The following is a 27,951-nucleotide window of genomic DNA, read 5'->3' as shown; positions in this document are numbered from 1 at the left end:
GTCTTACTTCCCAAGGCACAATAATTATATAACCTGAAATAAAGTAAGCATGGCACACTAGCTAAGAATGAGTGGCATTCATTTTTACAGTATTTTGTGAGACTGATAAACGTAGGCCCAGCTTTACTGATCTGGGCAGTGCTATGTGGCTTGTCCATGCCTTCACGTAGAAAAAAAAGAGCTATAAAAGAATTCCACAGTAATACAAAGCTGTATTTTTTTTCCCACAACCAACAGATACTCGTGGAGTGGGAACTCTTGTGCTGAACTTATAACCTCAGAGCTGCTTCCCATTCACTCACCTGTTACAGCAGTGGTGGTGTGACCTGGGGGTGGGCAGGTTTTTCACGTACTAAAATTAACACTGAAAAAACTCTCCTCCTGTCCTTGCAAACATTTCAACACTACTTTAAAGATCAGCAGTCTCCAAAATAACCACCAGGCATCTCTAGGCTGGTAAGAGTTTACTTGGTAAAATTGTCTGGTTTGCACTACTCAGTAAAACAATCGAAGTGATCGATAGTGGAGATTTTTAGCTTTAAAATGCATCCAGTTCCACTGCAGGACCAGGGAATCAGCAGAACTGTTTCAAGTGTTTCAGGCAAATGTGTCTGTGTTTGAAGAAATCTGCTTACAGCACAAGGAAGCTGAGCACATTCTGACTTTTATGGAGAGACTTTATTTTTTTTCTGGATGCTAAAATAAATTGAAGAGTACTCCTCCTTTTTCACTCTTAGTTTTATTATAAAAATCAACATTTCATTTGTTACAACTCAGTTTATAGTAATAATTGGAAAGGATTTTTTTACAAGGTTTATATACACCTTACAAGTAAAGCACTTTATTTTACAAAAAAAAAAAAAAAAAAAAAAAGGTTAGTGAATGAGTGAATAGGGCTGACCAAATGTTGGTCATTATAATATAAATACATCCTTGCAAAGCACCATCGTACCAAAGTTGATGAACAAGAGACACCAGCTGGCTTTAAGACAATGACAAACAGTGATTAAAGCTTACAAAAAAAAAAGAAAAGGAAAAAAAAAAAAAGAAAAGAAAAAAAGAACAAACAGAACAAACCAAAAACAAGATTAAAATCTGAAAGCAGCACCAGATCCTTCACTTGCAAACAAGGCTGGTTCAGCTTAAGCCTGGTGGTATCCTCTTTTACAAAAAGACACTTTCTTTTTGCCTCCCTGACTCTTCCCTGCCTGGCTTCAGGCTACAGCCATTTTAATCAGGACTTCAAAGATGCTTCTCCTTTATTTAAAAGCAGGGAACAAGTCTCCTCTCCCAGTTTCATCCTCACCCTCACTCTGTGTGCTCCCAAGACAATCCCTGCCCCGATCCCAATGTGCTCACTGTACTTACCCTGCCCTGCAGTTATGGAGCCAATTGCCCACTCCCTAGAAATGCTACACTGGCATCCATCCACTGGGCTGCCCTTTTTAAAGACTCAAAGAAAATTGCCCAGTTTATATAAAGACAGTATTTTGTTTTACTGCTCTGAGAAAAAAAATGTAATGTTTTGTACCATCTTTCCAGCTAGTAGGTCACTCCTAACTTGTTTTCAAGGTGTACTTGTCACCTGCCAATTAAGATAAAGGTTGATTTTCAAGCAATAACCCCACCACAATGCAATTTTAAAAGAAATCTCATGGCTAAGAAAGCTATTTCTGAACAACAATGTTCAAATTATTTTTGCACCCAATGAACAGCCTGCTAGTAACCTGCTGCAAGCACAGATTCTGCCTGTAACAATATTGCACAACAAACATGCTCAAGACAAAAACATCAGGGAGAAAAAGTGATTATTTTTTGGGAGATATTTTTAAGAGGTTTAGTTCAACAGCATGTGTGACTAGGGAGTTCCACCCTCTAGAATGGTGATAATCAATTGATTTCAAGGAGATCAGTCCAAGCAGTAAGGTACAGAAATACTCAGTACTAAAGATAGTAACTTTTTTGTCATCTTAGAACAGGTTTAACTAGTTCAAATGGATTTATGTTTAAGACTCACATATTAAGCCACTTCTAGAGAGCAGGCTATAATAAATAGAGATGCAATGCACAACTGGTGACCAGAACACTGCCATTTAGAGCAATAAATACAGATTTTCTGCATGCACCTTCACTTGAGGTGGATTGTAGCACTGGCCATGTTCAGCAGTTTGGGTGCAATTTTCTTCATAGTTATGCTAGGAGTAACAGAGATTGATGTTTATGTATCTACAGAAAACAGAAGTTTTACTCATCTGCAGAATGGACTCCAAAAGAAAGGGAACAGCCTGAAAAATGTGCTTCCCCTGCTGTCTGGCATGACTGAGTATTATCTCTTCAGGTTTAAAGTAGCAAATATTCTGCTGTCTGTCCTACCACTGCACCAGACAAGGACAGCTAATGAGAGACAGCACCCAGCATTAGCCCTGTGAAAGGCAGAGAGGGTGAATCTGCCAACACAGGGGTGTGTGAATGGGAATGCACCAGAGAGAAGACTTCTAGCTTTGGGTAAACTCACATTATCAAAGATTCATGGCCCCTACATACATATACTTGTACATTGCATGTGGGGGGAAAATGTTATGGCAGTAATCTGGAATTTACAACACTGAAAGTTACAGCAAAATGAATCCTTTGATATCAACTGGCTCATTTGCATATTTTGCATTACTGTAAATAGTTCATTTAATGTATGTGCACAGGTCGCATGAATTTATATTAATGGAAACCTTTCCTTCAAATGCACATGCTATGTGCACGTTCCATTTGTTGTATCTAAGTTCTTTTCAAATAAATATCTTGGTGTCCAAAGGCAGTGGAGAAATGAGGAGTGCTCCTTAGGAAGGTCTGAAATGCAGGCAGTATGGCACGGGAGGTGGAATTTTAAAAGGCCAGATTAGGTCTCATTAATGTTGTCACTGAAACATGCTAAGTTCCTGCTGAACATGCAAAGGTTGGTTTTCAACAAAATATGTTGGTTTTTTTGTTTTTTACTACAAAGGACTGCTCCTTTTCTGACAGAGCATGCCAGCTACTTGCATCTCCAGTCAGCTATGAACACTCTCCAGGTGTCTACATAGAGGAAAAAGTGCACCATGAGTACTTGAGTTAAATGCCCCACTGTGTGTGTGCCTGGGGCTGTAAGATAAGGATATTTGTGTTTAACATTTAGACAAGCAGTTTCATTGACATCAGTGAGACCACTTACACACTAATGCTACAAGCCCACTTTAATGATCTCCTGAACTGACATGTGAGTTATCTACAGTCCCAACACCCTTGTCAATATGAGAAGCAGGAGAAAACATGATCCACACTGAGCGAAGGAGAGAACATGAATCACAACTGGCTTGGTGGCAGAGAACAAGAGAGAAACTGGGTCTCAATTTTCAATCAATCTATGGCTTATCCACTGGGACTGGGTCAGGTGCACTCACTAGTTGCATCAATGCTTTTGTAATTTGGTGTTCTGCCTAAGGGGAACTTCACAGATCATCAGCTCTTTCAAAATTTTACTCTGAATTTACTGGGAAAATACACATACTTGCAAAGGCAGATCACAGCTTCCCACTAAATACATTCTTTGGTTAGTTCAAATGAGAAACAGCCTTCTCCCTATGCTGGTCACCTTCAGTGCAAAACACATAGTCTGTCCACTCTCTCTCCCTTCATCTGTACCTCCCAGAGGCAGATCACTCAAAATACCTGATGCACAAACTGAAACATATGTCTCTAAAAGTACTGATCGAGTCCTATACTGAACGATACGTCCACCCTGCTGACTTCAACTGAGTTATGCATGGAGACAAACCAGAGCAGAAGCCAGGTAGTGCAATGCAGATGCAGAGAACATTTTTCTCCTAAAGAACCCCTGCTGTAATTAGCAACCTCTGGATTTTACCTGCAGAAGGAAGGCTCAGTGAGGCGGTCTGACTGCACCAGAAAGAGGATACCACTCCTTAAGCTCAACCACCTTAGAGGTTTTCAAACAGAAATTGGCACACTGAAAAGAAGTATTTTGCAAGAAGAGACCATTGCCATCGCAGTACAAGCACTTGGACTGAGATACAACAATGCAATATTCTTCTGAGTTCATTAGTGCAAGTTTCCACATGTGAACCCCACACGGAATGCTGCACGTGAAAAAATGTAAACAACAGAGAAGTTTCTATTCTCATTGGTGTGCCAGCCTCAGCTCCCCCTGCCCCGACACACCTGCCCTCCTCCCCCCTTCATATAAATGGTTTTGAGTTCCCTTATAGTTAACAATACCCTCCTCAACATCCATCCTGCTGGAGAACATGAACTGCTTCACCAGCAAGGAAGAGCCAGAAGAACAGCTACCACGATTCCTAGATATCCATAAGAAAGCTGGCCAGAAAAACACCTTAGTATGCCAGACCCAGAGATCAGCTGCAATAGGCTGGAGACTGCCAAAACTTTAAAATAAAAGTTTTCTCAGGTATCTTGGACTACTAGAAAGACCCTTTCTTACAGCTGGAATCCCAAATGCCATAGTTTTCCCTGGAGCTGAAACTAGGTGAGGCTCCAGTACTCCATCCAAATGAGTGGCAGCACTAGCAAGAGTCACTTGTCGCTAATTCTTTCAACAGCACAACTTAAAGACGATGCCACATCTTCAGATTGTTTATCTTTCAGTGGAAATTGGCTGGGATATAAGCAACAGAAAACAGTAAAATCCAAATGGCACCTCTGAAGAGTTGTTACACCCATACCATGCCCAAAGGCCAGGAGGCAGAAGTTCCTCAGTACATTTGTTTTGAGAGAAAAATACTCAGAGAGCCAATCTTTGAAGGCATCAAGCACCTTCAGCATGGACTTGATTTCAACAGAAGGTGCAAATGCATAATGCCATCTAGGACCAGGTGTACTGTGAGCTCCACTACAGCCAAAGCAAATTCAAAACACTGCACTGGAGTCAAAGAGGAGTTAATAATATCCTAGGTGGCCCCTCAACCTACACAAATAATGTTTTCACTTGATTATATACTCTCCCTGTCAAAATCACCATGGTGAGGCTGACAGGAGAAGGGGCTAAATATGACAGTATATAAAAATAGAGATGCAAATATAAAATGGTTTGGTTAAGAATATCATACAATTTGACATTCACAGCGGTTAACACTAGAGTATTAAACTCACACCAAGCAAAAGAGGAGGTATGTCAAAATCATACTGGGAAAAACTGGCTTTACCTAACACAAAGAAATCATGAGCAGTTAATACAGCACGGGAACCCCTTCCAATGAGCATAACATCTTTTTTTTTTTTTTTTTATGAACAGTTGCTCCACTGAAAGTTAAATGCTTCCTTACGAGGAAAAAAAATAATATATATTTATATATATGATTTGTATACTGTGATATCAATATACACTGAAAGCACTGCAAGGATATATTATTCATTTACAGTAAAACTAACAATCCGCGGTTAAATTTATAGTTTATAAATATGCTGTCTATATTATATGTGGTATAAAAATATTTGACATTTCGTGGGCACTAGGTCAAAATAAGGTTTTCTTTTTTTTTAAGGGACTAAAAATCATTCAGGTATATGCATATTACCCTTGTCAATTACGTGAAAATCGTACTGACCTGGTACAAAACAGAATCCAACGGTGTTGGCAAACTGAAGTAATGTACAGCATGATACTCACTGCAGGACAAGGCTAATTAGGAGAATAAGAGAATTTACAGCAGCCCAGTTCTAGGAGTACTTTAAATAAGGATATCATGACTTAAAGTGACACGGGCAGGAAGAAAGGAAGCAGAAGAGATGGGAAAAGCTAAACAGGAGAAAAAAGCAAACTTTAAAATATACCAAACAAAAATCACTGATATTCCAGAAGCAAGGAGAAAAATCTAAATGCTCGTTTGGAAAATGCATTAAGGAGAAACAGAGGAGTATTTCATTTTAAAAAGTGTGTGATTATCTGTCTGGATTCACTGCTACGATTGCTGTATTTCTGTAGAAAACAAAGCCCTTTGTGTAAGGTTAATATCTGTCCTGACTGCGTTTTCAAGTTTAACTTTAGTTGCTGGCCCTCTGTAGTTAACATAGAGGTTATTTGGCTACTTCCAAGTATCAATGGTATGCTGCTCCGAGACGGACTTCTTTAATATTAATTACTTTTAAACATTTTTGGTATTGACGAACCCCACATCTCACCTCGGTGGACAAGTAATACATCCCAGTCCTTCCATTTCCTTATGTGCTCAGTCACTTCACTGGATTAAGGCATGTTTTTGTGTTCCATTTGCAAAAATAAAAACTTTTTGTACAAACGTCTGGGTTCTTTTATACAAAAATTTTTCTTCTTATGGCACAAGCAGCAGTTGCTGTTTTAAGAAAATATATAAATATCCTTTTTTTTCTTTTTTTCCTTTTTTTTTTTTTTCTCTTCTGTACAAATATCTTCAGTATTCTTCCACTCCACTTAATAACATTTAACTGTACACTGTCCTACCTCCTCCTCCTCCCTCACCGAGAGCTCCCTCCCCCCATCCCCAGAAGAACTTTTTGTATTTACACGGTCGCGGCGGAGGCAGATAACGGGGCGGGGGGGCTACCCCTCATGAGGAGTCCGTGCAGGGGGAGGGGGGCGGTGGGTAGAGATGATGGGAGTAGCTCCTCTCCGTGTAGGGGGAAGGCGGGCAGCTCTCGTAGTTCTCCTCCGCCGACAGGTACTGGCTGCGGGGAGTGGGCGGCGGGGGGACGGGCTCCGAGTCATAGTTCAAGTCACTGGTGTAGCCCTTGGCTGTGGCCGCGGTGACCCTCCGGCTGGGGGCATAGTCACTGTCACAGACATCCGTGCTGCAGGGGGTGGTGGGAGGTGCAAAATGCCGGTAGCTGTAAGGCCTGTAGCTGCGGGGAAGCGGGGGGGGAAGATTTATGGGAAAAGTGTTGGCACACGGAGGCACTGCGGGGTTCTGGGGGAGGCGCCCACCGAGCAGTGGATAAGCCAAGGGGGGAAGGGGGAGAATCACAGAATCATAGAATTGGCTGGGTTGGAAGGGACCTCAGAGATCATCAAGTCCAACCCTTGATCCACTACCGCTGTGGTTACCAGCCCATGGCACTGAGTGCCACATCCAGTCTCTTTTTAAATATCTCCAGGGACGGAGAATCCACTACTTCCCATTCCAATGTCTGATCACCCTGCATAAGCTCTTGTCTCTCTGACTGATACAGAGCATCACCCTCTTCTCTCTCTCCGCCTGCAAACTCGCTGACTCCCCAGCAGAAGGCCCACCTTTGCACTTACTGTGTCAGTCAAACTATAGCAATTAGTGAAAGGGATACAAATTATTAATTATCTTAGGACAACGGGCTCCCTAAGGACTCATTTGAGGTAGAAAATGTTGCTCCCAAGGCTGTGGGGCAGGAAGGTCATGGGGGGTGGTGGTGGGGGAATAGCTGCTTTGCAATTATATGGAGAAGATACTCTGTTTCCGTGATGCAATTTATGGATGCTAACTTTCAAGTCCAGACAGAGAGACTGAAAATCACCTCCCAAACGCATAGTAGTTAGGGGAATCGCTCCCCAGAGCAGTAACTGGGGTGAAATTCCCCATTGCTGTTACTGTGACACATCTTTGAAAAACAAGCCCAAGATAGTTTAAAGAAAACAAATTAGAAAGGGAGATGTTTGGAACCAAAGCATCAAAATCATTAAGTGGGGAGAGGTGGAGGTGCAGCTCCTAAGCATTCCAGTCAGAATATTAAAAAGGACGGGAAAATAAGAAGCAGCATGATGAGGGTTTTGGGTGGTGGAGCTTTCGGAAACATTCAGCCCTGAACTCCAACCCTAATACCATTTATAGTAATAAAAGTCACATCAGGTAACCACTGATCAGCATGACTTGTATCTGTGCCAAAACTTGGCTTTCTTTCATTAGAAAATAACTCGTAATTTTAAAAGATTTCTTATATGGCTGGAAGGGCCCATTATAAACATCTGGTCTGACCTTCTGCACAACAGAGGTCATATTGTCTGCTAATAGAGAAGAGATGTCTTTTCAGCCCCAGAGACCTCATTATCCAAAAGCCCCCAAAGGCTCTGTGTTAGGGAGGCACTCCTTTCAATTGACAAATACAGTGCTCTCTTCTCATTGACCAGCTCTCCCAGTGATTTGGGAGGGGACACTTCACACCCTTGGGTAGTAGGTCTCTCTTTATTTTTGGAAACTAGTTATAAAATTATAATGAACTCCAGCATCTTAGAGGGAAGGTCAGAAAAACACATCAAATAAACAGAGATAAACCTTATATGACCATAAACATGAGTCAGAGAAAATACACAAAAGGTAGGCAACCTTCTTCAGATATTAACCCTTAATATGTCAAATTAGAATTTCTGTGCTATACATAGGCCACAATATTAATGTCACTTCTGACCTACAAGCCTTTATGTTGCCAGATTTTCTCCACATGGTGTTTGCCTGTCATTTCTCATAATTACTTACGATGGAAGCTTAAACCAGGCATGGTTCATCAAAGGGTATTTTTGGTTTTAAAATTATCACGGTACCAGGTTACCTTTGGCATTTAGCTAATTTTGTGACGTGTGTTGTCATTCCCACTAAAGCAATATACTGGTGAAGTGTGCCACTAAGCCACTTACTGTACTATTTGCCTCAAAACAGTGCTGCACTTACACGCACACTTCAGTGACACAATACACGTGAGCCCATTTAAGCACCTGTTTCAGTGTTTGCAGAATTAGGGCCTTTGATTGCAATTCTTCTGGAGCAGAGGCTGTCTTTATTCTCCATTCTCTACACTAACTGCTTTGATCCTGACAGAAGCTATTGTAATAATAATTACCTGTAGGATCTATGAGTGGATGGGCTGTTTGAAGAATAACCAAATTCCATTGTATAATGTGAACGTTCAGTAGCTGGTGAGGGTGGTGGGTTCAAAATCTAAGAGGGGAAAAAAGAATAAAAAAGCCATAGTTAAATAACACAGGATTTTTCTTCTGTTTATTCCTCAGTTCTATGAAAGACTAGAAATGCAGCTTTTTCCCATTCTCACAGAAGCTACTATCAAGCTCTTCTGAAAAACTCCGACTGCTGTTGTTATTTTGACATATGCAGTGCTGAAAAGCAAAGCTGAAAGTAGCTGTTCAATACCAGATTGTCACCAGGGATACCACTGCCCTGGGCAAGCTGGCAGCTGTCTGGTCCTGCTAGCTGTGGTCCCCAAGTATTAGGCTGTTCCTAACACCTGCAGCATACTGCCCAAGGCAAGCATTTCTTCCCTATCCAGGCATGCTCTTACTGCACTAACAGTATTTTCATTAAAGATATAACATGATGGGTTGATTCTTGGAACTGAAAACAAAGAGATGAAGATTTCAGCCTGCACTGACTATTTAACTCTTTATAAGGCTTGATAGTGGCTTGGTGGAGTTCATATAAACACAGCTAAAAACCACCAACCACTAATGCTAGAAACTAAAGAGATAGGGAGCCCTCTAGGGCTGGTACCAACTTTTGTGTAGAATCTAGCACAGCACACTTGCCATTTGTGACTAGAGGAATGCTGTGGATTTGCAAGTCACCTACTTAGTTATCTGGCACTTGAAAGACATAGAACTTAATTTTAATTCCTTGAAAGGCCTATACAGAATCAACCACAGTCTTGCCTCCAGAGACACATGGCAGAGTATAATGAGAGGAGATCACTTTGCCAGAGCTGCTCAAGATTTATGGGGACTTTTTTATTGCCCCTGGAATTCAATCTAGTGATTTTTTCTGGCACTGAGCTCTCTCACAACTTCTTAAAATTCCTGAAAAATTCCTGTACTGTTTTCCATGAAGACAGTCTCCTCTCTTTTCCCTTGCAAAATCACTTGCTCTGTATCTAAATAAGTTTACTAGGCTAAAAATCCAAACAAAAACATTAATCTGTCAATTAATTATACTCAGAAAGTCACTGGCACACCCCTGAAAGCTATTTAAGCTATGAATAACAGAATGACTTACTGGAGGAAAGTAAGTGCCTTTGGTACTTGAAGAACTACTGGAAGAGGCTCCAGTGACATGGGCCCTGTCATACGGTGGCCCACTGCTCCCTCCCATGATGCTGAGGGAACTGATCACAGATTTACCTCGAGACATCCCTGAAGAACAACAAAGATATATGTCAGGATAAATTATTTGAAGGAACCATATAAAAAATATCCAGAAAATAACAGCAGTATAAGCACAACTGCTAAGACCAAGCTTAATTTTTTCTGTTAAGAGCAGAAGCAGTGCATGTCGATGGACACCTGGAATGAAGACTGTCAGGAAAAAAACCCAAAACATGAAAAACATGCTGGTGTTGCATATCAGCTACTCAGCTGCAGGTCTTGCCACTGGGCTATACTAGAACTGTGATGAGAAACAGATTTCTTTCACTTGAATGGCTGGAAAAGACTTGAGAGAACAGGCATTCAGGCACTATTTCTATGCCTCAGAATAAAACATGAAACTGACTCTGACCACCTCAACTGAGCAATGGAAATTTGTGCAAGAGAAGAGAGGGTTTGTGTTCTTTTATTTCCATGCCAGTAAGTGAGCTTTTACTACTGGACTGAAGCATGCTGGCAGACAGTCCAAGTGAGAAATGGGGAGCTATGCCACTGTGCTTGAAATAATGGTGAAAATTCTGCTCACAGACTCTCTTTATGAGAGAGTTATTAGAGAAAGCAAAGAAATCTGGTACATTATTTTAACCCTGTAGCAGTCTCACAGAACTGGAATCTGCTGGATCCAAAGTCACAAGTTAGAGTGCATATTTAATCAATACACAAGCAATGCATCTAAATTAAACACAACGTTGCAGTTAAGTTTTACTTCTTAAACAGCAGTAGGTAGCATCACACACTTGGATCAGTGTTGGACACTTTACCATCAAACAAAATAAGCTGAGACCATAGTTACTGCTGGTCATTAGACTTCACAAGAAGTTTCATAAGCATGCAAACCCAGTCTACAAATCTAAAAACGAATAATCACAGTATGTTTAGAGTCCTGTGAATGTAACTTTGTGTAACTTTACTGTGGTGACACTTTGCTGATGCTACAGTAGTCCAAAAAGAGACTTCTTTAGTAGCAAAAGAAGATAACTCCCATGGAATGTATGTCTACTTGAGCTTATGGTTCTGCTAAGTATCTAAGTGCCCAAGAATAGTTTAGGTAAAAAATAGCAGCTTATTATTATAAAAATAATGGCAACAAGCCTTAACAGTCCTGGCTTCCAGCAGCTTCCAAGAATTGGGGTCCTGGAGCTGACATCTCCTGTGCTCACAGGCACAGTATCTTCAGCTACAACTGTGTGGTGCCAGAGAGCAAGATGTGGATCACACCATTTACTCACCAGGAAGCGAGCCTGACAAAGAGCTTGGGTGAGGCACATAACCAAGAGGTACAGAGGCTGGACCATGCACCACGTAATCATTGGTCATTGTTTCCCCATCTCCCTTCATGCGTGGGCACAGCACCCTCTGGCAGATGAAGTACATTGCTCCAACCACAAAAACTGTAAGGATCACACCGATGATGGAGCCTATTGTGTTGTTGGGCTGGGGTGCAGGCTCCTCTGTGGTGTCTGACAGGAAAAAAGAAAATCAGACCGTGAAAGTTAATCCAGCAGCTTCATGTACCAACATCAGTTTTCCTCACTTCTTTCCACACAGGATAAATAGGAGCTTCCTGTTCTGCAAGCAGACAACTGCCTTCAAATTAATATATGGGAGGAACAAATAGGTGGTGGGACAGGTCTGTTTAAAGATGCTTACTGTCCATAAGGGTTACTTGTGGACAAGAGGACCTCCACACATGCAGAGAAGATTTTGAATAACAAATGACAGGAAGTGAACAGTACGTGCATGTGTTGGGAGGCTGTTGAACCAGGTCCTGATCTTGCTTCATACTGAGAGGCAGGGCTACCTTCTAACTCGATGAACTAGACCATCAGCCAAGATTCCAGATGACACAGTGCTGGGGACTCTAGTTATGCTTATTTTGTCATTAGAGACAATAACAACTACTTTACATACTGCACCTCATCACATAGGCACCTAGATTATCACACAGTGTAACAGATTGGCATTCCCTTTTCTCAACTGTGTAACATTCACTTACGCTCACAGTACAAGTGGTGAACCAGTGACAAACTTTGGGTTTGTTGCTATTTATTAAAATACGTAACCTACTCTTCATTTGACCAAAACTTACACATAAAGCTGAGCATCAGCTTTAGAGGTGCCATTCCTATGAGGAATCTGCATCTGAAATGTTTATTCAACAGTCAAAATGAGTGGCTTTCCCTACAATACCAATTCTAAGCAACGACATTTCTGGGAATAACTGACAACCCCCTGCCTGTGCCTCATGAATTTGACAAGAAAAGCAGACTTTAAAGTATCTTCCTGTTCTAGTCAGTGTTTTACATCTTATCCATTACTGCAAGTCTTTTCCTCAACATGATTTTTTCTCCCTGAACACCAAATACACACCTTAACCAGCTTGTCACCATCTACAGGGATAAGTAAACAAACTTCTGATCATAGGGGAATAGGGACAGTGACTGATGTAGTCTTACTCTGGGTGGGCTAATTTTCCATCCTTTGTAACAAAACAAAAAATACATGTGAACTATAATAAAGATAAATATACATATCTTTGATACTGTCCCTAATAACTTGGTAGCATGACAGAACATCTATCACTCCTTCTTAAGATCCAGGGTCCAACTCTGGCTTTGCATTTTCAAGTTATATGTATGTCAACCATGACACATGGATCTCCAATACAAGAAGAGATGTCCCTATTTACAATTTTTTTCAAAGCACCAACAGTGAAAAAGAACTTTCAAGTTGGAATTTTAAAGGCAGAGAGTTTCTTGCAGAGCCCTGGAGATTTCAAGGTAGGGAATATCGCATGTTACAAATCACAAATCAAGCTCAGAATTACATCTTTTCAAGATACAAAGGGAATTTTAGAAGGTTTATTCTGTAAACAGAGTGCTCCTCTGATTCTAAAAGCACCTGCTCTTAATTCTCTGGATAAAAAACCCTATGAAGCAGAGCAGTTATATCTATAAAAGCCTCATGCTGCTAGAAAGACTTTTTAGCACTGCACCATCTCAGCTTACTAACAGGTTGTAGTAAAACAAACCTTTAATTTTATTTCTTTTAAAACATTAAAAATGTAAGTGGAAAAACTACTGGCCTACTCTGCTACTTGTTCAGAATACTAGTTGTTTTTGTTGCTCCTGTTTCATGATGTTGTGCTTTAACTGCTTAACAGCAGTTCCCAAACAGCATCCAGTTTGGGAACAGTTAATTCAGTCTGGTCAGCAGAATAAAATCTAACCCACAGGGAAGGTAAGAAGCAAACTTTAGATACTTCAATCAAGTCTCTAGTCTCAGGTTTTATACTTACAGCATCCTTGCTCATCTGAGCTGTCACTGCAGTCCAGGTTGTGATCACATTTCTTGCTTTTCCCAATGCACTGCCCACTGGCACAGCGGAACTGATCGGTCAAACAAAGCACTGAAAGAGAAACCCCCCACATGCCAAGAGTCAGTATCAAAGACTTCAGAATGACTAAGAAAACACAACAACAAAGCATACAATCAGGAGTATCTTGGGAGAGCTTAGCCTGCTGCTGGATTCATTTCTTCAAGCAGCCAGTTGCACAAAAAAGCCCCTCACACCAACTATGCAGAAGAAGTGATTCAGTGTTCTGCTGAGTATATTGCACAGTGAGTACCTGGTCCTTACTGCCTACTTACCTTAAGGACAAGATAAAATTACCTTGACTATAGTAACTGAAAAGCAGAAGGCCACTGAGAACACAGACACTTATCCTAGGATGTGGGTATTGCAAAATTACTATAAGAATCCCCAACTCTAAGCATTAACTGTAATGAAAGAAGAATTAAGTTATTAAAAATAAAGCTGCCAAACCGCAATGATAAAATTGTTCAAGAAAGATAAATGTGGTTTCTCAATGCCCTTGTGCTTTTCCTGTAGACCAGAAAAATCCTTGATCAGGGGACAATATATTTCACTTGACATCATGTTTTTAAACTGAAATGAAAGACAGAAGATAAAACTGGAGCTTTGCCAGTACTCTCAAAAAATAAACTACCACTTTGGGAAAAAAGGTGCTGCAGGCAAGGTGCTGACTGCTGATGTTTACACATATTTTTGCCTCCTGTTTCTCATAAATCCAGAAATTCTTTCTGACTTCAGTTGAACTGAAAAGTTAAACTAAAGGCTGCTCTGATCTGTAATCAACTTGAATACTCTGAATAACAGGGCCACTTTGAAGGTGACAAACAGCCCCTGGTCTAGTATCTCCAGTCACTGGATGGCAACTAGGAGGCACTATGTATACACTATGTATTTTCAGACATCAGCATCTCATCTGGCTAACAATCACGTTTCACCACGCAGGAACCTGTGCAGTTTGTATGTATTTATTTGAGTTTGAGCACATCTTTTGGAAAGAAGTTCAGCCTTGATTCCAAGACCCTTAGATGGCCTCTTCAAAGAAGGATAATGGTACTGAAAGGATATAGAAAAGAAGTATCTTTCCAAGCTTACAAGTTGTTCCTACAAGTCCTTACAACTTAAACAGTGGGGAAATGGTGAGTTTGTTATTGTTTCACAGTATATAGTGGCAGAGTAGTTCAGATTTGACCAGCACAATCTGTCCTTTCCAAAATTAAAAGAACCTGATCTCATTGTGTTGGCACTAGCACTTCCCTCTCTTTTGCTGTGTTCTACAGGAAGAAGAAGTCTCCAGAAATATCATCTAACTCCCACTCACTCTCTTACTTTTTTTGAGTAAAAAAGCTTAATTTCATTTTCTTTGGGTATTATAAAATAAACAATCCCAAGACCTTTACTCAGTACAAGGTACACGAAAACTAGGACAAGGATTTGCTCTATGTTGTAATTCATTGTTACCAGGTTTTTAGAGATTAAAAACACATCATGTTTTTAATAATACTTCTCACAAACATCTTAAATCACTGTGCAGGAGTTCAGTTTCTATCTGATCTATTTTTATCTCACAGGTAGAGAAACAACAGCATGAAACCATTTTCCATTCAGTACAAAAAACAGCAGAATCTCAGATCCTTCCAAATCCCTCTCAACAATAAGTTTGGTATTTATCATGACAGCTTTATTTGCATCACCCTCCAAAAGATCATCTCTACCTTCACAGTTCTTCTCATCTGAGTTGTCCTGGCAATTTGCTTCTCCATTGCACCGAAGGGCACTGTCTATGCACTGTCCACTTTCACACTGGAACTGGGTGTCTGAGCACACTGGGCAGTTCTTTTCGTCACTGTGGTCTTCACATTCAGTGAAACCATCACAGCGCCAGGCCACTGGGATGCAGTCAATCTCACCTGTGAAACAGGTGAACTGCTGAGGGGAGCATGTTGGCGGTTCTTGAAAAATCAAGGAAACAAATACAAATTAAAAAAAACAGGTGAACAAACAGTAGGTCAGGACAGGTAAGTACAAAAGATCTCAGCTACTTCAATTTATCAAGCAGCTGATTAATGTGTCACATCAAGGTTACTTCCACCCCTACTGCCTCCACAGTCATTTGTGCAGATCTTGAGCCCCATGTGACTGATGCAGACACACATTGATGTAGGCTCATTAGACAAAGAACAGGAGGAATAGAGAAACATGCACACTGAAAACACCATTATTTTTTTCCTTACAACTTCAGACTGGCACCCTTCTCTTAGTAGGCCTTCAACAGTCTTCATTTAAAGCCAACACAATTTTCTACTGCCTCTTTCTTGCAACATCACAGTATTCACAGCTGATGGCTCACTTTCTTCTGAATGTTCGACAGTCGTATAGAAAATGTTAAAAGGATGTAATGTGCTGCAGATGGATGCATTGTGACTCAGTGTCTAGTTATGTGCCCTCAACAGCTCTGTTCAGTCAAAATTCCTTTAAAACAACAGAAAACTGTTCCATGTAGTCAAGTCTTGCTATCTCAACACAGCTGTTAGCTGTTATTTAGCATTTACTACAGTAACTGTTAATCTTGCGCAGTAAGTGTGGATTTTTCTCCCTTTTTTAATTCGCTTTTCTCCTCCCCCTTTTTGGCCTGGTATTAAACTTGCTCTGAGAAAATATCTGGTTTATGTTAGCTCTTGTTCCATTGTGAGACCACACGTTGCCTTGATGGTGAGAAGATTGCATAATAAATCCATTCAGTACGGTAGCACAAAGAGACCCAAGCACCAAAGTGCCTCTCCTCTCTCCCAATCCAACCCCACCCCTTGGAGACACCAAGGCGTAGGCTACAGTGGCCATATCACCACAGAGAGGGCAACTTGCCCTTCTGGGACTGCAGTTCAGAAAGACTTTCACAGGGTGTGTTTGAGAAGGACAGCAGAGAATAATAAAATGGCATAGACATGGTGTAGTAAGATAGAATGCCACTATTTGAAAAAGAAGAACATAAAGAGGGATAGTAAATAGTAATAAAAATCATACAATTAATAAATCAAATTGCAGTAATTCAGTGGTCTTAAGTGGAAAGAGCAAAGAGAAATCCTTACACAACAATTAACTAATGAATTTCTCCTTGTCTTTTAGTCCTCAATGCTTGCAAATTTAGCTTGGGCAGGAGGAAAGAAAAGTGCATAAAAGTGTGTAACAGCACTTGGTGCGCACTGTCACGTTCTTTCTGCTCAGAAACCACCTCTAAAGATGGAGATACCCCCCCCCAGACCAGAAGCTGAGAGCTCAGTGACACCACATGGGAAGGACTTACCCCCACAGGACAGCTCATCCTGCAGCAGAACAAGGTGCACAGGGCAAGAGCAGCGCGTGGTGCCATCACCCTTGACGATGCAAATGTGCGAGCAGCCACCATTATCTTGAGAACAAGGATGTTGTCCTGTGATTTCAAAAATAAGAAAGACAGGTACTGAACAAGAAATCCCCACCACCTTTTTGACCTTTCAGTGATTTCTTTGGGCACAGAGGACAACTTTCTCCCTGGGGAGAGCACTATTAAAAACTCTGGAAAAGTTGTATTTTGTTACATGCATTTTTTTTCTTTAAACACATCAGTAATTATCACACACACTGATCACTGTTCATGACCTGAAACAGAGTGAGAACCTTGCCCTGTAGTCTATTAAACCATCAGAGTACTCAAAGCAGTTTGCTTCCTGTGTGAGGTAGAATTAGTTCTGCAGCAAAGTAGTAAATCATTAATATGAAAAGATGCCTTGGAACCCATACTTCACTTTCTCTATCAAAGACCATTAAACAGGTAAGCTTTTCTGATTTATTAATTCTGAAGCTTCCATACTGTCTCTGAAACACAAATTAGCATGCTCTAGATAAATATGTCTCTTCATTTTAATGTTTAATAAGCACAACATCCATCTCTTGGAACTCCTGACAGATTTTCTGAGATTAATAGCAAACAAAACTAGTAGCATTCCACACTGATACTTTAATTAAACATCCCCAGACATTTTTCTACATATTTCTCCAAGGCATGCACCACAGCCTATTAACCTGAAGTATTTTCTGCAGGATGACTGCAGCTCCACTTTACCCATCCAGCTTCTATAACTTCAAGTGCATGTGTGTGGGGAATGGCTATACCTTGCTAAACAGAAAACTTCTACAAGTGCAGCTATGTTCAAGACAAACTGTTAGTTAACACACAAAGGTGCAACGCAACACTGCTCTTCCATCATTTACTTTCAAATATGAATTGCCATCAACAAAAATCTTTCCCTTTGCCTTCAAGGCAGGTAGTCCACTGAAATATTTACTGCTAGTAAAAGGTCTTGAGAGCTGTTTGCCTACCCAGAATCAACACCTAGATTTACTAGCACATTCAGCCGTAATTGTTATCACATAATTGTGATAACAGGACATTTCCACTGTGCCTACAGACACTCAAATGCCAGGCACCTGTATGGGACTACTAATACAGCTGTCATCAGCAACAGAACGTGATGCTGGGTTTGTGATAGATTTCCAGCCCACTGCCAACTGCCTAAGGAAACAAACTTAATTGCACCCTGGTGATGTACAGAAGCAAGACGATACCAACTTCTGGCTCCTTCGATCTGCACTGATGTTGATCAGTGACAAGGCAAAACAGGCTCATCTCTCTGCAGCCACTCCTTGCCTCAAGCCCCACAGGCATTGTCTGCACTTGCAAACAGGGACTGCACTCACTGTATTCCTGAATGTTGAGCTCTTTCACAGCATGGATGTCACTGAGTTGTGCAATACGAGCTTGAACCTTTGTACGTCCTTCTCGACCAGTCATGTCAATCTTTTCAATCATCTGCTGTTGCCTGTCAATCCAATACAGCCAGTTTTCAAACACTGTTAGTCCCACAGGCTGCAAGATATTGGAGTCTTCCAAAACAATCCGGTTAGCACCTGCAGAAGGGAAAGAATGGTTTAGCTCAACTAAAATCAACTGAAATACTCCCACAAACATTCTCTGCACTACTCGCACCACTGTTTTCTACTACTTTTACATTACCAGGTAAGCCTATTATAAAAACACAAATAATTCTGGGTCCTCTGATGCATTTTGCAGACAGATAATTTTTTTTCTCCCCTTTTATTTGAGATGAGTTTTTGCACTTCAAATATATTTACTGCATTTAAGAAGCATCTGGAGCTGGGGGCTCAGCTCTCTCAAGGCTATACAGTCTTTTATTGGTATGGTGGGAATGGGTTAATTATTTTCATTCTTCTCTCCTTTCCTGAAGAGATTAACTGCTTTGTCTTGGCATACAACAGGGAATAAGAAGATGGATTATTAGCTTGAGCTGGCTAATGCAAGATAAAATCCAAGCGAAAACAAGGTAGTTAGTGTGTTTCACATGAATTATGAGATTAAGTAAACACTTGACTTCTGACTTCCTTGTGCTATTTTGTTTCAACTGTATTTCCTTCACTAAAGTCTTGATGATAAATTGGGAATGTCCCCTTCTTCCTAGCAGAGACTTGCTTTTCTCAGTTCCTTTAGCAATCATTGGTGGCAGCCAAGAGGCTGCTTTAGCCTTGCACCTATGAAAAATACTTTTTACATTTATTCTAGATTACCTGGCAATAAATATAGTCAAGAGAAACTGCCACACGCCATGGTCAATGCTCCACATAAACAGAAGACAATTTACAGCTGTTTTAAAGGTATCATTAAAAACTGGCCAAAGAAACTGAAGACTTTGTAACTCATAGAGAGAAGAAAAATCTTATTCAAAATCTGAGAGTTCAAGAGCGAGGTTTGATCCACGCTTTGTTTATTTTACATGACATAGCCACTAACACTCAAATCTTAAAAGATCTTTATCAGGTTCTGAGCATAAAATTACTCAAAAATAAGGAATTTGTTTCAATTGTGAAATGTTGCAACAATAACATACACTATAAAATTAGGCCACAGCTTGAAAATTTACATATGAATCTTTGATTCAGATATCTGGGCTCACTACTATGTTTATCTTTATTTTTGCTACAGCAGACAATAGCATTGCATATATTCGCCCACAAAACAATCTGAGAGGGCTTTTAAAATATTTTTTCCTGTAAAAATGTAGTAATACTGAACACCACAGAAAAATTGTACCATATCTCCACCATACCCACACAAGATGCTATGGGGCAAAAGACATATTTTAGCGTACAATTTGTGCAAGTTCTATCCCTCTGCTTTGCTTGGTAGCAAGTATGGTTTTTGTCTTGTTGAGAATTTAACCAACAGTACGTCGGTGATGATGACTTACAAACAAATTCGGCTATGAAAGGAGTTCTTATCTCCCTTTACTAAATGAGTACAGATTTCAGAAGTTAAGTAACCTTCCAAACATTTAGCAAGTGGTAACACCTAAATCAGAACAAGGAAATTCAAATATTAGTTCTCAGCTAGACTGGGCTCTCACCCACCACTTTGGAACAACACCAGCAATGATCTGATTAAGAAATGATGTTGATGGATTCTGAAGAAGGCTATACCCAGGCTGATCCAGGAATTAAAACACAGAGTGATGCAAGTCAAGCCAAATAATTGCAACCCCCATGCACATGACTCATTGTATAGGGAAAAGGTAAGAAACAACAACCTGCATCTCGAGAAGAAAAGCTAAGCTGGGAAAGGAGGAAAATGCAAAGATGACAGGAAGGAATACAGTTAAAACAAAGACCTTGACCTACCCAAATGGAGTTTGTACATGCCCTGTTCTGCCATGCCCATGTCACTCAGCATGGCATTTTGCAGTATGCTCCTAAAGCTCTGAAGCCTAAAATATTCACTCCCTTAATGTCTTAATCCTTCTATTTAATATTTGTGACCAAGTGTAACTGACTACTTCTGACTAAACTGAGACACTGAAATCCCTCCTTCCATAAACTAACAATAAAATCTGAAGCTGGCTCATCAGGGTGTTAGACTCCTTTTTATTGGAAATGTCAGATGAAAGGGAGATGTGATTAAGAGGAGCTTTGCCTCCTGGCATCACTATTCTCTTTCCAGCAATACCTTTTACAAAAAGACAAAAACAAACAAACACAAAAATCAAGACACACCCACAGCTCATTTTATTTCCAAATAAAAATTGCCTAATTCCAGAATCATTAGACATTTCCAAATCACACTAATTATTCTGGAATAGAACTCATTTCCAAATAGTTTCCATGGCAGGGAGCTAATTCCAGTCATCTTTTCATAAACAACCCCTTAATCATGTGAAGAATCTGGTTAGCTTCAATAACATCTCCCATTTGGGCAGCATAACTGAGCCCTAACTGCATGTCTGAAGGACAGGGGGAAAGAGAAGGACTGCATCACATAAAAGGCATTCGAGCTGTCCTCCTCTTTATGGATACTGGCATCTACAGAGTTGACAGAGCAAGAGACTATTCATGTTTTTAAGAAGCTAGCATGCAGAAAAATTACTCTGCTGGTCAGAAGAGCCTATTAATCAGCATTCCTAAGCACAGGAATGCATCTCAGCAGTTAGCAATTTATCGTGGTGATTGTGGCAACCTATTTGTCATGCAAATTCCAAAAAGCGAGTGAGGTTTTGGAATGATTTTTCGTGTTCTTCGAAAATATGGCAAGCTTTTACTTCATGAAACTGGTGATCCAACAACCACAAAAAAAGAAAGAAAGCAGAATTATTAAAAACAGGCTAGACTCAGATTTAGACACATCTTCTCCAGGATCCTAATTCCTGACAGATAACAGGCAAAGTTAGAAACAAACCACATATGATGTTCTGCTTCTGCCCATTACTTTCCTCATGCAAACCCTGGATCCGGGAGAGCCTATAACATATTGGGATTTACCACACTACTTTTTAAAGAAAACAGTTCACTAATTCAGCTTGTCTTTCAAGAGTAAATAGTCAGGATACATTGCAGGTCATTAGTGACCTTGAATCTTCTAGTGACACATTACATTAATCATTGAAAAAAAATTTACCAAAAAAAAAACAACCCCAAAACTGAAACACTTTGAAGAGAGGAGAGAGGAAAAAAAAAAAAAAAAAAAAAGCAAGCTTATTCCAGTAGCTTTATAAAAGGCTGAAAATCACAGTGGTGTCATAGAAGGAAAGAATGGCAGAGGCTGGAAGGGAGATCATTTAGTGCAACCTCTCTGCTAAAGCAGGTTCAGATAGAGGACATGACACAGGATTGTGTCCAGGCAGGTTTTAACTCTCTCCAGAGAAGACTTCACAACTCCTCAGGACAGCCTGTTCCAGTGCTCTGTCACCCCCAAAGTATTTTTTCTACATTGTCAAATGGAACTTCTTGTGTTCCAGTTCGTGCCATTGTCCCTAATCTTGTCACTACTGAAAAAAGAGCCAAAAAAGGGTATAAAAAGAGCCTGGTCCCATCCTCTTGGCACCTGAACTTTAGATATTAATACACACTGATAAGATTCCCTCTCAGACTTCTCATCTCCAGGCTAAACATACCCAGATCTCTCAGCTTTTCTTCATGAGTGAGATGCGTCAGTCCTCTAATCATCTTCATAGCCCTTTCTTCATTTCCCTCTTCACTGACTCTTTCTAGCAGTTTCTTGCCTTTTTTTTGTACTGGATGCATATGTGGCCTCACGAGAGCAGAGTGGAGGAGAAAGCTAACCTGCTGGCCACACTCTTCTTAACACACCCCAGGATGCCACTGCCTTCTTGACTACAAGGACACACTGCTGGCTTATGGTTAATTTGTCCATCAGGACTCCCAGGTCCTCTGCAGAGCTACTGCTTTCCAGCATGTCAACCCCTACTGTACTGGTGCATGGGATTAATCCTCTTACGTGCAGGACCCTGTGCTTGCCTTCATTTAACTTCCTTAAGTTCCTTTCACCCACCTCTCCAGCCTGCCCAGGTCTCACTGAATGTATCTGGTCTATCAGCCACGCCTCTCAGTCTTGTATCATTAGCAAACCTGCTGAGGGTACACTGTCCCTTTATCCAGGTCTCTGAACATGCTGAACAAGACCAGACTCCACACTGCTGATCACAACCCTCTGAGCTGTGCTGTTCAGCCAGTTCTCAGGCCACCTCACTGTCCACTCATCCAAGCCCTAAGCTTGCCTACAAGGATGGGAGACAGTCAGAAGTCTTACTGAAGGTGAACATCCATTGCTCTCCCCTCATCTGCCCAGCCAGTCATGCTGTCACAGAAAGCTATAAGACTGGTCAACCATTGCTTCTCCTAAGAGAATCCATGTTGACTACTCCTGATAACATTCTTTTCCTCCACATGCTTAAGAGATGACACCCAGAATGAGCTGTTCCATAACCTTCCCAGGGATGGAGGTGAAGGTGACTGGTCTATAGTTTCCTGGGTCCTCCTTCTTGTCCTTTTTGAAGGCTGGCATCACATTGACTTTTCTCCAGTCCTCAGGTACCTCTCTGCCAGGGGGATCACATGCTGCTGCTTTGAATGAAGGTATCATGACTGCAAACTGCCACACTCATTACATTCTCTAATTCAGAGACTGAGAAGTGTGTCCTTATTTCCTTATGCATGTGCTTACTCTTCTGATAGTAGAATAACACGCAGCTTTATTACAAGGACAAGCACTATACAAACAGGGGACTGCCTGAACACCAGAGGAAGGAGAAAATGTGCTACTGCCCTCCACTAGCAGCAAAGCAAGAGGGGCATAAACCCCACCTGCTGACAGAGATGGCTATCTATGCACTCAGAACATGCTGGCACTCCCATCAGCAACATCCAGCCCAGCTTGTATGACAACAAGTTACTACCACAGCCACATGAGACAGCTGAGCTGATCCACCAGCTTATTGGATCTGGCTGGTAAGACACATCTCTCTCTTACGCAATCCGACTGCATGATTTTGCCTCTTCTATTGCTCCAGTTCTGGTTGCTTGCTGGACTCTTGCTGAACCAATTCAGCTTTCCAAAGCAACAGAACACTGTTCTTTATTTCTCTTTTTCTGTAGATTACTGTTATAATTTGCTTACGTGGTTAAGTGAATTGAATGAACTCACAGAGGAGGTCAGACAAGCAGCATACCCAGCCTTAGGGAGCAGGCAAAGAGAATTTCATAGTTGGAAGAGGGAGTTTTTTGCCTTTTGAGAACAGATAAATGCTAGATCTGTTCTATTTTTCTCATGTATTTTCACCCTAAATGACAGGCACATAAGTGACCTGCACACTTGGTGCTTTAACTTTGCAGAAAAGAATTTTTCCACCAAAGGAAACTTTCCTCTGATTGATGGATTACTGCACCAAAACCAATGCCCTAAAAAACAATCCTCTACCTCCCCTTTCCAAAACTGCTGCAATTTATCTGTAAACTAACTTTGGGAAACCACACAAAGGCCTTGCAGTGAGCAACTGAAGTAAATAGTATATATAGCAATTAATAATGCAAAGAATAGATAGGGGCATGAGACTGTAAAGGCATGCTGCATGAATCATGCACATTCCCTGGCTGGGAATTTAGGGAGAGATTAGAATCACAGTACAGACTGTTTACAGTAGGAAGGAAAAGAAGACACCTTTCTCTGCATTCCCCCACACCCACACCACACAAGTGAATCACTGAATTAAAGTGCTACTGTACCTGAAAGGTCACTGCTTTCAATTCTACGCAGGTCTGAATCAGCCCAGAACAGCTTGCCTAGCTGGCTGTCAATAGCTAAGGCTATGGGTTTGCTCAAACCACTGAAAAAAAGGACTTCTCGTTCAGTTCCATCCAATGCTGCTCTTTCAATTTTAGGAGACCTTTCCTGTAGGTTGGTGAAATACATGTACCTGCAAAAAGAATGATTAGAGGAAAAAAAAAAAAGTTTATTTGACCTCTTCACATTTTTGCTGTATGATCAAGACATCTTAACAAATGGCAAAGATGTTTTTATTCCAACAAAGAGAAACCAACCAGCAGCAAGAAAGCAATTTGATTCAAAACCTTCAGTCTGAATATCCCCATGCCAATGTTTCAGCTACATACCCTTTCTCAGGATTCACCACAATGGCCCTGGGCCTATCCTGATCTCCTTTGAGCACCACTCCCATGGGTCTCCCATCCAGATGTGTCACATTGATCACATTAGTAGCTTCACAGGTCCAGTAGATATAGCGGCTATAGATGTCAATGCTCAGGTCATACGGCTGCATATCTAGGTTCTGATTAGGAACTGGACTGGTCACAACAGTGAGGCTCTAGAAAGCAAAGAAAATCCACAGAAGAACATTAATCTGAGTCACTAGGAGCAATTTTATTTGCTAGAGATGCAGCACATCAAACTACTGCTCCGTAAAAGAAGGCAAACAAAATACTTCCATAAAGTAAGGAGAGACTCAGCTCAGTTGCCCCACCAACATCTTTAATCAGATACAGACAGTCATGATGTTTTGTTGTAATGGCAATCATGTAAATTGTTTGCAGCTCATAAGACTTAGTAAGTTTAACCAATAACACCAAATTGTCTCCATGTTGAAGGTTCAGAGTCATCCTCCACATTTCCTCTGACTTCTCAACACCTCAAAGCTCAGTTTGGACAGACCCAATGCCAGCACATTTAGCACTCTACAACAGAAACACGTCAATTCCCAATACTGCAGCTGAACAGATGAAAAAACAGGCAAAGTGAGGCCAAACAGCACTTGAAATTCTTGCCTCATTCTTCTCCATCATCACTGCAATCACACTGAGAGAACATAAGGATGAGTGATAAATAGGAAAGCAACTCTGTCAAAAGACAGAAAGGACATCAGCTAGTGTAAGACTCAGTTCAGAGAATTTCCAGCTAACACCTTTCTGCTTTGAAGTTCTTGCCTTCTACTGGGTCCAGACCTCTGGAGCTCACATACCTTATTTTTTAATATTTGTTTTGTTTGGTTGGGATTTTTTTTCCTTGTTGTTAGAAAGAAACTGCACAGTCTCCCTATGGTGAAAGGTGACTCTAACTCGACATCTTTCATGAACTTTTCAAAAAAATCTGAAGAGGACTGGTAAGTCACAAAACATGGCCTTACATAATCTTTTGGAAAACTTAATGCTTTTGAGATGAGCAGTCTCCACCCTTCTTACCCCCAAATTAAACTTCACCAGAAAATTTGCCTAACTTTCTTATTCAGCTTGTCACCCCCATGAAAGGGTGTGCCTAACAAGTCTTGCATTTGTTTATTCTGCTGAAGCTCGCAAAAACCTGGTGCCTTCAACTAGTTCTGGGTGTGAAATTATTTAGATATTCCAAAATTAAAACCATTGCTAAATTAAGAGTTAAGGCTGAAGGGCATTTCAGCAGGATCCAACTACCACCACACCCACCACCAGAAACCACACTCTCTTACAAATTAAACTGAATATAGCACCTCTGTGTTGTTCACCTTAGTCTCCTGTTCCTCTCTCATTCAAAAAAAAAAAATCAGGAAGAAAATAATCTATTTTAAAATGTGAAAATGAATAAGCAGTCACTGCTCAGAATTAACCTTGCTAGTCCTGTATCGCCTTTTGCCTTGTACCCTATTCCACTTTTTCTGTATTCCCCACTCAAATATATTTTCCAAAGCCTCCTACAGCTCACTAGTTTCAGCCTCCTCAGTCAGTGCCTCTGTAGTTGACAACAGCTCCCTTCCTATCCACCACCAGAACCTCAGAGGCTTCAGATAAAGCGATATGCTCACAAAGTCACATTCTCTGCATTTCAGAGTCACTGCCCCAGCACCCTGCTCATATGCAACTCTTCCTTCTCTCTCACACACTCAGTTTCTCCTAAGAACCTTCCCTTCTATGTTTCACTTCTTTCAAGTAGGGATTTCCAACAGCTCCCAGACAAAAGAGTGTTGAGCAAACAGTGTGCCCTGTGAATAACAGTATCTTTAACTTGGCCTTGGTTTTCCATGCCTTATTTCTTGCTGCACCTCCCAGACTACTGGCTGAGAACTCCAGAAACTTCAAAATGCCAATTATTTTACCAGGTGACAGCTAGTAACATACAGGAAGCCTATGTATCTATATTGCTCATGTGGAATCACTCAATTTTGGGTGCAGGGCATGCCTCCCTCATTTGTTAGTAATCCCATCCCCCTCAGAATACCTGGCTGCCATCTTCCTGTGCCTTCCGGATGATGTTCTGCCGAGAATCAATCCAGTACAGTTGTTTATCCAGGGGGTCATAATCAATGGCTCGGACGTTTCTGAGACTATGGATAGGGAGTATGATATCTGGACTCTGCTGCTCGTCTATCACCATTCGATTAATTGCATTCTTCTGACTGAACAACAGAAAGGTTGTAGGAGCTTGATGGGTTAAAAGAAGAAAAGAAAACACAAAACCAACAAAAAAACGGGGTTACAGATAGCAATAATGTTGGGTATTTGTATGTTCAATAATGACAACTACTATATAAAACCAGAGTCTCTCTTCTTTCATTCCCCTTCCCACTCTTCCTTTGCAAATAAAAATAAATTAAAAATAACCCAAAACATTAAAAAGCCAAACTCTGATCAGTCAAATGACCTCTTTTACTAAAGATGTCTGAACATGGATGAGGCAAAGATAATTCCTGCAATAAGTTGCAGGACTAACAGATGTGAAGGCTTCTGTCAAAATCTCCTCAAAGAAGAATGCTCAGACATGCCTCTCAAGGAACTGTCAATGATGTTTCTAAAGGGGTCCCAAGGAAATCCATCTGCACTATTTTAAAGCTGAACCTTTTGCTAGGTACACTTCCACTTGTAGAGGAAGCTGAGTGAAAGCCAGCACTGGTTCCTTATTTAGAGGTCCCAGGGAAGAGAGAGACACATCAGAGAGAGGGTTTGTGACAACAGGACTGAACCTTTCTGCCTGCAGTGGAACAGAAAAACAAGAAGCCCAAGGGAAATTTCTTAGCTGTGTGCAAGTCTGTGCTTCTGGAGAGAAATCTATTCACTGTTCTTGAGTATATATCTTTCTTATGTCTAGGTGCTCACTTGAGAATGCTAACCTGAAATCAGAAAAAAAATAAAATTCTGATGCTCTGCTCCAGCTTTCCAGATGGCCAGCAAAAAATTTCCTGGACAAATTATTTTCTTATAAATACCATCAAATATAAAGTTTACCAGCTTAATCTTATAGTGACTGCAAAACACATTTAATAAACTGTTAAAAAAACAAATTATCCCTGTATTATATAACTGGGTCAGAAATCAGGGCAAGTAGTTAAAACAGTTTCCCTTTTCACAATGTTCTTTTCAATAATGGTTGACCTGGAGCCACTGCTGTGCAAGACAGCTCAAGAGCCAAAAGCCAGAAATGCAGTTTGCAGCTCCCTGAAGTTTGTACAGTCAATTCTCTACAGCTCAGGTCTGGAGAGATGAGCAGTGGGACACTGCACTCATTCAATCCAGCCTGTAAAACAGGTAAGGCAACACT

The 27,951-nt window shown here is 40.8% G+C and overlaps 1 protein-coding gene across 1 annotated transcript in view; it reads right to left on the bottom strand.

The window, feature by feature from the left end:
• Nucleotides 1-720: 720 nt before the first annotated feature.
• Nucleotides 721-27,951, bottom strand: part of LRP6 (LDL receptor related protein 6) — a 125,259-nt gene continuing 98,028 nt past the window's right edge. Inside the window, exons 13-23 of the mRNA XM_030444560.1 lie at nucleotides 26,635-26,837; nucleotides 24,543-24,754; nucleotides 24,156-24,346; nucleotides 18,270-18,479; nucleotides 16,837-16,962; nucleotides 15,248-15,484; nucleotides 13,458-13,568; nucleotides 11,389-11,619; nucleotides 10,011-10,147; nucleotides 8,848-8,945; nucleotides 721-6,885 (exon numbers count right to left, since the gene is read on the bottom strand). Of these exons, the coding sequence (XP_030300420.1) occupies nucleotides 6,594-6,885; nucleotides 8,848-8,945; nucleotides 10,011-10,147; nucleotides 11,389-11,619; nucleotides 13,458-13,568; nucleotides 15,248-15,484; nucleotides 16,837-16,962; nucleotides 18,270-18,479; nucleotides 24,156-24,346; nucleotides 24,543-24,754; nucleotides 26,635-26,837 (2,048 nt within the window). The 3' untranslated portion in view covers nucleotides 721-6,593. The remainder of the gene's footprint in view (nucleotides 6,886-8,847; nucleotides 8,946-10,010; nucleotides 10,148-11,388; nucleotides 11,620-13,457; nucleotides 13,569-15,247; nucleotides 15,485-16,836; nucleotides 16,963-18,269; nucleotides 18,480-24,155; nucleotides 24,347-24,542; nucleotides 24,755-26,634; nucleotides 26,838-27,951) is intronic.

The sequence above is a fragment of the Calypte anna genome, chromosome 1 (genome assembly GCF_003957555.1).
Source record: "Calypte anna isolate BGI_N300 chromosome 1, bCalAnn1_v1.p, whole genome shotgun sequence".
NCBI classification, from domain to species: domain Eukaryota; kingdom Metazoa; phylum Chordata; class Aves; order Apodiformes; family Trochilidae; genus Calypte; species Calypte anna.
The sequence above is the reverse complement of the archived record's forward strand: the minus strand, read 5'-3'. Positions and strand labels throughout refer to the sequence as shown.